The sequence below is a fragment of the Camellia sinensis genome, chromosome 11 (genome assembly GCF_055761805.1).
Source record: "Camellia sinensis isolate YWXY chromosome 11, ASM5576180v1, whole genome shotgun sequence".
In the NCBI taxonomy this organism is placed as follows: Eukaryota; Viridiplantae; Streptophyta; class Magnoliopsida; order Ericales; family Theaceae; genus Camellia; species Camellia sinensis.
This window is the reverse complement of record NC_138971.1, coordinates 9,467,306-9,480,692: the sequence shown is the minus strand read 5'-3', so window position 1 is coordinate 9,480,692 and position 13,387 is coordinate 9,467,306. Positions and strand designations below refer to the sequence as shown.

General features: G+C 29.8%; 1 protein-coding gene across 1 annotated transcript; it reads left to right on the top strand.

Annotated features, from left to right (window-relative positions):
* The first annotated feature begins 1,811 nt into the window (after positions 1-1,811).
* LOC114257453 (serine carboxypeptidase-like 34) lies at positions 1,812-10,699 on the top strand. The gene is made up of 10 exons (XM_082893562.1): positions 1,812-2,127; positions 3,528-3,635; positions 4,937-5,032; positions 5,256-5,348; positions 6,003-6,091; positions 6,787-7,077; positions 8,037-8,173; positions 8,930-9,022; positions 9,715-9,823; positions 10,550-10,699. The coding sequence occupies exons 1-10, from the start codon at positions 1,836-1,838 to the stop codon at positions 10,697-10,699; spliced, it is 1,458 nt and encodes a 485-aa protein (XP_082749688.1). The 5' UTR covers positions 1,812-1,835.
* Positions 10,700-13,387: the final 2,688 nt, after the last annotated feature.

Here is a 13,387-nt window from a genome sequence, read left to right as displayed (position 1 = left end):
ATTTTTAATAAGATTTTAAATAGATGTAACATTATTTTTTTTTAATCTTTAAATATAAAAATACATTTGTAATTATACTATTGGTTCTTTCCATTTATTCTTACCCTTTCATTAAATACTCTAATAATCAATAAGGCAAGTTTTCAATTTTTACTTTTTAAAGAAAATACTATATGCCTCAAATTTTTTACTAAATAAATGACTAAATGTCTCACATGGGTGTGGAGTCGACAAATAATAGATCCTACACCCATGTGAGATATTTAGTCAAAAAATTTAGTATTCCTAGCATTACTCATTTTTAATTATAAAAATATATGTGTAATTAGCCTATTGGTTCTTTCCATTTTATTGATTTTTTTTACCATTTTATTAAATACTCTAATAGTCAATTTGGTAAGTTTTCAATTTCTATTTTTTTAATTTAAATATAAAAAATACATTTGTAATTATATTATTAGTTCTTTTTCATTTTATTGGTATTTTTCTACCATTTCACCATTTCATTAAAATACTCAAAAAATTAATATGGTAAGATTTCAAATTTTTTTTTTTTTTGATTATATATGAATAATACTAGGCATCATGAAAGAAATATCATGAAATATTTCATGAAGATTTTTCATCATTTCATTAATGTGTAGTGTTTTATTGTGTGTGTAATTTAAGAGTGGAAAATCTTCATAAAATTTTTCATGATACCTAATATTACTCATTATATATATGGCAAAAAATTTCCAATAATCTGATTTGGCTCATGTAATCGTATCTATAATGCTAGTACCTTATATGAACTAAATAAATAAAAAATAAAACTAGTTAAATGTATACCGCTTCATTGCATAATGATATGTAAACAAAAAAATATTTAAAATCATGTCTTGAATTGGGAGTCTATCATTTTAAAATCTCTCAAGATTTACTTAATTATAAAAAAAAATAACAGTGACATCATTCACGGGACAAATTCTACATAATAATTCTTTGAATAATATTATAAATACTAATTAGTATAGCAACTCATATACTGACTAAGACATAAGACATACACATGTGAATTTCATTACTTCACATGGGTCCTGCTTAATATTGTATCCAGTTAGCGATTTAGTTAATACACTAGTTAGTGTTCCTAACTTTATTCTAAGGCAGTGGCTTCTTTCCAATTCGTGATCGGACTGAAGGGTGTTGTTGGGTTTGTGGGGCCCCATCACGGGTCCCGTTTCGATAATCTAAACCGTTCAATATGTAGAACTCGTCGAGTAATATCTATCTATAAAAATTTTTTTGATTGGATATCAATATTTATGTGATCAAATCAGTTTTCTATCAATCGTTTATTCTTTCACCATCCATTTTTTTTATACGACACTGATTTGATCACGTAGTTATCGATATCCGATCAACGTGATTTTTTACAAACATATAGTACTTGACGAGTTCTCCACATTCAACGGTTCGGATTATCGAAATGGGACCCGTGGTGCACCTCCACAAGTCCACCAGTACCCTCCAGTCTGATCACGGACAAAAGGGAAGGCCAACCCTTATATTCTAATATTTACAAATACATTTCCGATTAAAGAAAAAAAATTTTAATCGATCCACAATTGCCAAATTATTAATTACATACATCCAAAAAAAATATTTCCCAAAGTACAATGGAATGAAAAATGAATCTAGTCAATTACATGGATGTATACAGCAACAATACAAATAAATATTACATGTCTTTCCAAGTTTCCATAGCCCTCTACAACTATATAAACCAGTCTCCCTTCAAAAACTTGAGAAAGAAGAGAGAGAAAGAGAAAAGAGGAGAGAGAGTAGTGTATATGGCTGGCTTGATAATATCTCCCATGATGTATCTTCATATTTTTATTGTGACTTTCATCCTAGCTGCAGTTGCTTCAGTTCGACTCGAGCCGGGTCAACTCAGTCGCAAAGCCTTACTGGAACAAGAGGCCGACCGAGTCACCAAACTTCCCGGCCAACCTCCAGTGACTTTCAGGCAATATTCAGGCTATGTTACAGTCAATAAAACTCATGGGAGAGCAATGTTTTATTGGTTTTTCGAAGCCACGTACAAACCCGAAAACAAGCCTGTCCTTCTATGGCTCAATGGAGGTAATTAAATTCAATTCCATTTCATTTTCATTTCATTTATTATTATTCTATATATAGTGTTTTTGGTTTTTCTATTTCTGAATTATTTCTTTGTTTTGTGGTCTTCATGGTTTGCTAAGAGCATGAGAGTTGGTTTTATTCTGTGCCCGAAAAATGCTAGAATCTCAAATATTTTATTAAATGTTCTATCAAATGTTTCGTATGAATGTGAGACTCACGCCGTATAAATTAAAATATTTGATAAAATATTTAAAATTTCTAAAATTATTCTACTGTGCCCACATGCCCATACCGGTTTGACGTGTCCCATACTAGTGGCCGAGGATTGTTCTCTCGCCAAATCTTTTTGTTTTTTTGTTCCAAAACGCTTCTAACTAGTTATCTCAAAATTTCAATATATAATTTATTTATTATAAGTGTTTTAAGAGACGAAGATAACAAAATTTAGAAGCAGAGGATTCTGTGCCCTACTTTTTTAATATGGTTGCAAAACTTTTTACCTGATAAGAATGATTATATTTTAAATTTCAATCAGAAATGTCTGCTTTCAAATCTTTTTGGTACTTCATTTCAAAATATTTATAATTATTGCTAAAATCTCAATATAGAAGTGTTTTGATACAGAGAATACAAAAAATTAAGTACATAAAATCTTTAAATTTAGAAAATTTATATTGGCCTCGTTTGGTAACACTTATAAGTCAACTTAAATAATTTATTTGACTAAAAAAAACATTGACTAATGGTGTTTGGTTACAATTTTATTTATAATTTGTTTGACTTTTTAAGCTTATTTTGTCAGAAAATGTGAGACCTATACTTAGGCCTCATTTAGGAACAAACTATTTTAGTAACTTTTTTACTTTTTAATAAAATACAAAAAAATGGAGAGAAAAATATGATAACTTTTAATAACTATTTGACTTTTTGACTAAAACATGTGGTTGTCAAACGATGCCTTAATTTATAATTTTTTAACTTTTTAAGCTTATTTGAAACATTTGAATATGTATGGACAAAAGAAATTTCTTTTGCTTTAATTGTAACTTTTGAGTGCATTTTGGATATTTTCACATTAAAAAAATTGTGAAATAACTTATTTAACCAAACAAGTTTAATATTTTTTTTGTAACAAACAATTTACAACTTTTTCTAAATCTTTTAAGCCAATAAAATAACTTATGAGTGATACCAACAGAGTCATTATTACCATACATATAGGGTTGCAATTTAGACCGGCTTAATCCAAACAACTTGAGCTCAGCTCGAATGTTTTTAAGCACTTGAACAATATAATTTTGATTTTGGTGCGAATTTAGACAAATTTAGAAACCCAAATTAATTTTTTTTTTTTTTGGGCTAACATTTGAAAGGTTTATGATAAAGTTGAAACAATGCAGGTCCAGGATGTTCATCAATTGGATATGGGGCAGCAGAGGAGTTAGGTCCTTTCTTCCCTCAAAACGACACACGTACGCTTAAGTTCAACAATCGCACTTGGAATAAAGGTTTGTACCTGCACATACAAAATTTCAAGGATGTTAAAGGTTTTCATTTACAATATAACATTACTTCAATTTTTTTCATTTAAAATCATAATAATTTGTGTGTAAGAATTAATGAACAATTTGTTATTGTAGTCCAAGACAATGTAATCAATTTTAAGTTATGAGATAATTGGTGACTTATCTTGCAAATTTTATTGCTTATTTTATAATTATAATTTGTGCACATGTTTAATCCACTTATTAGAGACAGTCTCACTACACATGAGGGGATGTGCTAAAAATATAAACACGGTCTCTCTAACTACTTGAGTATTACATCCCCTTAATTTATCACTTCTAAACCACTCCAATGATGGCATATTGAGATTAGACCCCATATGATTGTTAGATCAAAATGTGACACTTGTCAAACATATCATTAGAGTGGTTCTTAGAGGTAATAAATTATGTGTCTCAAGCATTTTTTTGAAATCCAATTGTGGTTAACAATTCATCAACATGTGTTTTGACTGCTTATTTTATTTTTATTTTTATTAAAAAATATTTTAACTTAATTTGATAAAAAATGAAAAAAAAAGTCATTATTTTCGTATACTTTTCTCTTTTTGGGTGAAAATATTTTTTACAAAATAATTTTTATCTTTTAAAAAATAAAAATAAAATATAAATTTTGAAAACTCAACCAAACAAGAGAGTTACTTCCGACTAGGCTAAGTGGTAAGGTCGTTAACATCTATGTTTTAAAAATTGAATTTAAAGTAGTACTAAGGCCTCGTTTGGGAATAGGCTAATTTAGTAACTTTTTGGCTATTTGGCTAAAAAGGTAGGTAAAAAAAACTTGTATGTTTGGGATGACTTTTTGGCTAATTACGAAAAGATGCGCAAAAAGTAGAGAGAAAAGAGAATCTTTGACTTTTTGGTATGAGTTGTTGGCTTTTTGGCTAATTTAGTAACTTTTTGACTAATTGGCTAAAATAGCCTCTTGCCAAACGAGGCCTAAATATTTCTCTTGCAAATGTTAAGTGCATAATGCAACTTCTTTTTTTCTATCTAATAAAATTGTTTGTTTGTTTGCCGTTAAAAAAAAAAATGCATAGAATTAGAACAGAAAAAATGAATAAATTTTTTATATTTTAATTCTATACACTTATCATTATACCTTAGTTTTTTTATTCTTTCAGTGTACCATAGTTTTGTGTTTAACTTAAATTCAATCCAAACCTAGAACAATGATTACTTTCTTAAGGAAGAAGCATGACTCAACTCTAAAAGTACTAACTAACTATGATAATTTTCTATAGCGGCCAACTTGTTGTTTCTGGAATCACCTGTTGGGGTTGGTTTTTCGTACACAAATACCTCTACTGACATTGATCAACTTGGTGACACCATTACAGGTAATTGTTTTTGGTCATACATAATGACAAAATTTTTTATTCTGTTTTTAAATTTTTCTATCCTCTTGTCCTAAATACATTTTCAACCATTGATTCATTGAATCAAGTAAAAGTATCCGAAATTTGTAAATAATAGTGAAGAATGAAAACAAAAATGTTTGAAAACACGACCGTTTCTTAATGACATTTGCTTGCCTTACTTATTATCCTTTTTTATGATTAGCAAAGGATTCGTACATATTTCTCGTCAATTGGTTTAGAAGGTTCCCACAATTCAAGTCACATGAATTCTACATTTCCGGAGAAAGCTATGCAGGTACATTCTTGACCACTTATTTACATTTGTATTTAGGAATAACAATTATTCCTATGCCATTAGACCCGTATCACTTGTGTCGTTTCAAATGAGTTTTGCCCATCTCGATGAGAAAATCAAGAGGGTATGGGATTTGCTTTCCCTATCGTGGCTTAGCCCAACCCAACTCGACCTATTTGTATAACTAAATACTTTTTTATGTATATATATATATAATTTAATTTGTTTAATCTAATAAAAGTACAACACCCAAATATTCATATATATATATATATATATTATTTTCACCTTTCTATCTTTTATATTTAATCTTTGTAACTCTTATTATTCATCAATCTTTGTCCCTCATATGCTACACCATCTCTCTTATTAGACTTATCTCCATAGTAAAGGTAGCAAATTATCCCAATACTTCCGTGCTCCCATCCCATCCCCCTCACCTTCCTGATTTTTCCTACCCCGTTCTTAAGATTGTACAGCACAACCTAGACCTGCCTTCTTGTCATTGCTTGTTGCATTGTAAATTTTGACTTTGTATTTATAATTTTAAGCATTAAAGATAAATTTTGAAGTGTTTACTATAGGCAAGTGAAATTAACAATTTTTTTGTAATTATATGCATTATGTTTATTAAATGTTTACTGTATTTGTTAGGGCACTATGTTCCCCAGCTTGCAGAACAAATTTTCGACAATAATAAGAATGCTCCAAAGGATGACTATATAAACCTAAAAGGTTTTATTGTGAGTGATGTCCCAACTTTTACTTACTATTTTCATTTCGGCTACTTAGCTTTTCATTTTCTTGTGGATAAAACTTGATTGCTAAGAGCTTCTCCGCTAGGATCATTAATCTGCCATTAATAGAATTAAAAGGTTGTCTTCTTTCATTTTCATTGACTATTAAAATATTGTTAGTGTGTTCGTAGTTAAAATTGTTGTTTAACTGTGGAAAGCATAAGCATAGTAGCTCATTGTGGCAGAAGAGAGTGAGGAGGAAGAGAGAGTGAGAGAAGGGCAGAGGCACATTATAGTTATATTATTTAAGTACACATTCACTTTCTAAATTAATAAACACTTAAAACACAAAAATAGTTATATTATTTAAGTATACATTCACTTTCTAAATAAATAAACACATAAAACACAAAATTAAGTCTCATTTTTTTTTTTTTTTTTTTTTTTTTTTTAAAAAGTTAACAAACCAGTAATGTTAGAAACGCATAATAGATCACATAATAATCCATAGAAAATACAATGAAAGGATGGGATCAAACTCAGTTCAGAATAAATATCAACTTAGTCCCACTGCACTTTTAGTGATAAATTTTGTTATAATTGTGTATTCTTAGCATTAATATTAGCAAACAACACACAAATGTAGCAACACAATTATAGATATTCTAACATGCTGTGCATGCACATGAACTACAATGCAGATAGGGAATGCATTATTGGATGACGAAACAGATCAAAAGGGCATGATTGATTACGCTTGGGACCACGCTGTGATATCAGATCGTGTGTATGCGGATGTAAAAAGCAAATGCAACTTCACTGATCCAAATACGTCCAATGACTGCGGTGTTGCCCTCAATGACTTCTTTGTTGCTTACAATGACATAGACATGTACAGCTTGTATACTCCACTTTGTGTTGATAGTACCTCTAGCACCACTAGAAAAACTCCCATGATCCAAGGCATTGCTCCTCAATTATTTTCTAAAATTGTGAGTCCCCCTCTATTTTTTATATCAATAATCATATGCGTATTAAATTACAATGATATCTCATGAAATGTTTATAATTATAAATGTGAGAACACATAATGAACATTTTGTAAGACATCAATGCAATCTGTGCGCATAATTCTATATTTTCATGGCTTATTTAGAATCCTTGCATGGGACACCAATCACATGTAATTCATAATATAGGATATTTCGGTTATTTCTTAACTAACTAGATTTGAACTATATTTAAGATAAAAGAAAAGAGAGTGTAGTTTTGTTTTAGTGCCTCTTTCTTTGCTTCCTTATTTTTATTAGTTCACATCTTGGCTGATCATCATTTAAAAATAGGGTTGGGGTTTTAAATTCTAGAAAATTTGAGGGGTTGGTGAGGCCAATCACATAGTCTATTTTTGTATGACTCACTATATATCATCTATATGAAAAATGTTAAATTAGTCCGATAATTATAATATTTTCATTTTATCACGTTTGTCTCCGAAAAGTGGACAGAAAATATGTTTTTGAAAATAAACCATGATAAAATGAAAAGATTATAATTATCGGATTGACTTAACTTTTTTTATGGATAATATACACAGTAGGCTCTACAAATTCAATAGTTTGGATCATTAAAATGGAATCCTTCAAGTTCAAATTTAAAAACTTGAAAAAAGAAAAAAAAAAAAAAAACCCTTGAAAATATGTGAAAGAAAATAAATTTTCTTGGAACAAAGTATATATTATACATTTCTTTTAAAATTTTTTTTTTTATACCACTGTGACACCAAAAAAATGAAAAAGCCTAGCTGGTTATTAGTTAAACTATAAGCATCTTAGATTATTTTGATATGCAATACTATGAAAGAAAGAATTGAAGGTTTTCAACCATTAATCAATGTCTCAAATTGTTTTTTGGCCTTTTTATTTTTTTTATTTTTTTTTGTTTTTAATTGCAGGAGGGGTGGCACCAGAGACCAGCTGGGTATGACCCTTGCATATCAGACTACACTGAGATATACTTGAATAGGCCAGATGTTCAACATGCTCTCCATGCCAATGTCACCAAAATTCCCTATCCGTGGACCCACTGCAGGTATATCTCTACATGTTATTACTCAAAACTTATTAATAATATTATATAATGTTTTTACTTACAAATCTGTAACATATAATCAATCACAAAAAATTTAAGTATAACAATGTAAATAGAATAATTCTTCGAGTGCATGTTGGATATCATCATTTGATGTGCATAATGAAAACTAATAAATTTTTTTAATATTCAACCAAACATCTACTGAGAGCCTCCCTCCAAAGACTAGACAATTAAGAATCTTGGCAAGAAAATTTTTAAATGCATCTTAAGCGAAACGGTAACTTATCTATAGATTGAACTGCCTCTTCTTAATTAGAATTATTTTTTGTGACTACCTACCCAAAAAAAATTATTTTTTGTGATTGATTTTGTGTGTCTAAACTTATTATTTTATTTACCCTCCGTTTGTTTTGGTGACCGAAGACTTTTTGTCAATATTTAGTTGTAACTTTGAAGCTAATATACTAATAGTTATATTAGTGGTGGTAACTTAAGTCTCTAACAAAATTCTACTTTTCAAGTAAAAATTACTTTTATATCTAAATAAATTTGTTTTTCATTAATTACGAAAAACGTTTTTTGTCATACAAGCTGTCAAAAAATATGAAAATATTTTTTTTGCAAAAACCAAAGGAGAGATGATTATCATCAAAATAAGTTTAGCTTGAAGGTGACTAAAAAAGTTGATACCAAGTGCATGTAGCCTCTACTAATAAGGATGGAGCTAATTAGGGTTTGTTTGTTTGGTTGCAGTGATAATATAACATTTTGGAGTGATGCACCATCCTCCATCCTTCCTCTCATCAAAAAGCTTATTGCTGAAGGCCTCCGCGTATGGATTTACAGGTAATTTAATTTTTGGAAGGGTAAATTACACAAGTAGACATAGGTGCTGTTTGGTGCAGCTTATTGTAAATTAAAAATTGATAATCGAAAAGCAGAAATCAAAAGCACTTATTTCTCAGCTTTTAAATAATCAGTTTTTCTCAGCTTATTTAAGTTATTTATGCCTAATAAAAACTGTAAATAGAAGTTGCATCAAATAGTTTGGCACAGATTCTCAAATTAAAATAAGTTATAATTACCCCTTATAATCCATACCAAACACTCCTATATACTTTGGCAATTGTATAATTTTGATTCTTATAATACTTTTTTTTTTTTTTAGGTAAGCAAGTCTTTATAATACCAATCGGTTTAATTTTGATATTGAATTTAGGACTGACTCAAATTAGTCCAACTATTAGCAATTTTTTTTTTTTTGAAAAATGAACACATAAGCTATATGTCTCAAGATTTTAGTGCCAAATATATAAATTTGATCAACTAACTCAGTAATTGTTTTTTGTCAAAAATCCTAACGGCGTTATCACTTGAATCAAATTAATATAAAATTTAAAATTGAGTCAATTAAAAGTGCATAGACTAAAATGACACAATGAATAAAATGTAAGAATTATCAATATAATTTACCTTTTCTTGTAGTCAAATTTCTAAATCATGTAAATTATTATTTTTATGTATATAATTAATAATAGTGGAGACACCGATGGAAGAATTCCGGTGACCTCGACGAGGTACACGTTGAAAAAGCTTGGTTTGAAAACTATTGAAGAATGGACTCCTTGGTTCACCAACCATCAACAGGTATTTTTTCCCTTCTTGCTACAAATTTACTCCAGTTTAAATTTATAATTAATATGATTCTTTCTTGTCCAAATTTACATTGAATGGTGTTTTCGAGTTCATGGAGCTCACTATTGGGTCCTGCCTTGATGATTGGATTTGTTCAATTTGTTGGTCACCATGTATTAATCACTCACAAAAAATTTTACATTGATGCGATAATCTTATCTTGATTATTTAATTATATTTGTTTTCATAAAAAAAAAAAGAGGCCATATAATTTTGAAACTAAATGGTCTATTTTTTTATAAAAGACATGATAAAAATATATGATTATAATTATCGGATTATTCTCTTCTTTTTTTTCTTTTCTGTTTTTTTTGACTAGTTACAATTGTTGAATCAATTTGATTTTTGTCCATAATCAATTTGATTTTTGATTGTTGGATCAGTGGAGCAGTGAGAAAAAAATTACATTTTTATGGCGGTACAACTCTCCAGTGTCCATGGTGCAAATTTATTCTTGTTCTTGATGCAACTCTTCCTGTGTATCAGAGTTACACAAAAACAAAATTTCCATATGTATTGTAATTTTTTTTCCACTGCTCCATGTATTTGCATTTTTTTTTCCTTTTTTTGTCTTATATTTTTTTAGAATACCAATTTAAATTGTACTTGAAATTTTCACAATTTTTTTATTAAAAAAATAAAAAGAAATAAATATTGGGTTTTTTTGTTTGTTGATAGGTTGGTGGGTGGAGAATTGAGTACGAAGGGCTCACGTTTGTGACAATCAGAGGAGCTGGACATGAAGTGCCTTCTTTTAAGCCCGTGCAATCTCTTCAGCTAGTTAGACATTTCTTGGACAATAAGAAGTTGCCATCTAAACCATATTAAATATATTTGATTCTTCAATTGATTGGTTTTAGTCCAAAAAAAAAAAAAAAGAAAAATGGAAGAGCAATGCATCACATGAATTGATTATCTTTATTGATTGTCTTTAGCCATCCCGTTTCCCTAATGACTTTGCCCGATAATGTGGCAAAGACGTGGAATAAAATAATATTTTTTATATCTGATGTGGATTTTTTTTTTTCACAATCACAATGATAATATTTCTAACCTTTTTTTTAATCAATCTTCTTCTTCTTCTTTTTTCCCTTTTCTTTTCTTTTTCCCCCCCCTTTTTTTTTTTGGTAGAACTTTGAATACAGTTTAAAATTATTTTCTAAAAATAGGCTATTTAAAAAAAAAAAGTAGAAAAATATTTTGCTAAAATAGTTCCACAAATGCATTTTAGGCTGGCCAAGTTTGGGAAGATTAAATAAGTGCACTTTTTAACTTTTTATGAAATATGGGTTGGATTTGGGTTGGATTTGAAGTGATGTGTTAGAGAGGTGATGTGACTTAAATGAGATGATGTGACTTAAATAGGATAGTAACTTTTTGAATTTTTTGGAAAATGCCAAACTTGGCCTAAATTTTTTCCCCTAGATATAGAAATACTGATGAAGATTCTTTTCATCTTCCCCACTTCATATATTTACGTCTTCATCAAAAAGAAAATAAATACAAATGAAGACATGATAACATAATTTCAAGAACCAAAGTGAAAAAAGAGGGCTACTATTAGCACCCTAATTAATACTTTAGACCCCTTATTTCTTTGAACCTCTCTACCTACGAAATTCAAATCCTTAAAAGTTTCTAAGAAGCCCTCAAATAATAGGGTGTGCATGATGCGGTTCAGTGTAGTTTTAGAAAAAAATTATAAATCAATGTAGTTTTAGGAAAAAATTATAAATCAAACCATGAGTTGTAGATTGGAAAATAACCAAAGTGTGGTTTAGATTTAATTTGTTAGTTAATTGAAAAATAATTTTAAATAATTATCAAGCATTTGCATTATATGATAATACTAATTTGTATAATATTATATATATATATATAACACTAACTAATTTTACATAATATTTTCATACATGTTACATTAATTTACAATAAATTTCACAACTTAAATTTCTCTCACTCTGATTTTTACTTTGGTATTTTATTAGAGGTAAAAAAAAAAAATATGTATTAAATATAGTGGAGTGGAGTGGTCTCAAACCGTAGTTCAAACTAATCCATTGTTAGCAAGAGGATCGGTGTGAATTGGGAGGTATTTTACACAGCTCTACTAAATAATACCAAAAATATCCTTCTAAAAACATCACAGCAACCAAAATGCACACCCCTTAGCACACTCCCTAAAAACTCTTAATTTCTTAAAACCCTTAATTGTAGAACTCAAGCTTCCTCTCACTATCGACAAAGCTTCGTCGTTGATCTCTGTCGTCCATCAATCTGTGTCACAAGCGATCTCTTACGGTTGACCTCTGTCCGTCGTCAATCTCTCTCACGATCAACCTTTCACCACTAATCTCTCTCTGCCGTTGATCTTTCTGCCACCATGTTCGGACATGTGTTGCTGAATAAATTATCCATGTTCGAACACATGTTACCAACACAATTTGTACATGTTCAGACTTATGTTATTAAACATCATAAAAACGTAAAACTGAACAAGTTTGACCCATCAAAGTTTAAGAAACAAACATGAGTATGCATCAACCAGTTTGCTTAACAAATAAAACAAAAGTTCATCGCATAACAAAAATATAAGTATGCATAAGGTTACATCCAAAGTGCCAAACATATGAATAAAAAAGTTTAGATCTAAAGTATCAAACTTATGAATAATGTTTGATTAGATGATACTGAACTAATGTCTTTAATTGGGCCTTGTGTTGCCATTTTTTTAGCACATGTTGGGGAGTTGTACCAAAAAAAAAGTCAAACCGTTTTTACCATTTTTTTGTGTTTTTGAAAAAATTTATCATTACAAACTCAACCTTCTCCGAGCTGTGAATATCATCCAAGTCACGAATCTCTTCTGAACTTACATTGTGATGCTCTACTCGTCTTATCGCATTGGACTTGCCGGAAAAATTCACTCATTACCATTGTCGAAAAAATGTGTATTGTCGAATAGTTGCCGTTGTTGCCGTCAGAAGCTATTGGAAGACTATCCATCGGAGGATTTTGATGGTTTTGAAATGTGTGCGTGGTGATGGAGGTGGGTACTCTCATAAACTCAATTTTATGATTTAGTTGGTAGATGGGCTTAATTGTGAGATAAAGTATTCCAAAATAATTCATATCTTTTATGGTAATTTTATTTAAGATTATTATTATAAAAAAAATGAAAAGAAAAAAAGAAAGTTTAAAATATTAATTGACGTTCTAATAATAATAACACTTAGGGATGGTAATTTGAACCTGATCCGACGGGGACCCGCCCCCAATTAGAGTGGTTATTCGAAAATGAATCCCTGATGATTTTTGGGCCGGGAATGGTGATATGTTTCCCAACCCCGGCCTCGGCCCATCATCGGCCCCGATGGGGTCCCTATTAACCCCCGAAGCAAAAAATACCCCTCTATTAAGTTATGACCCCTCTGTCTCTCTGTCTCTCTCTCTCTCTCCCTCTCTCTTTTCCCTCTACTATCTCTCTCTCACTCTCACCCTCACTCTCACATCTCT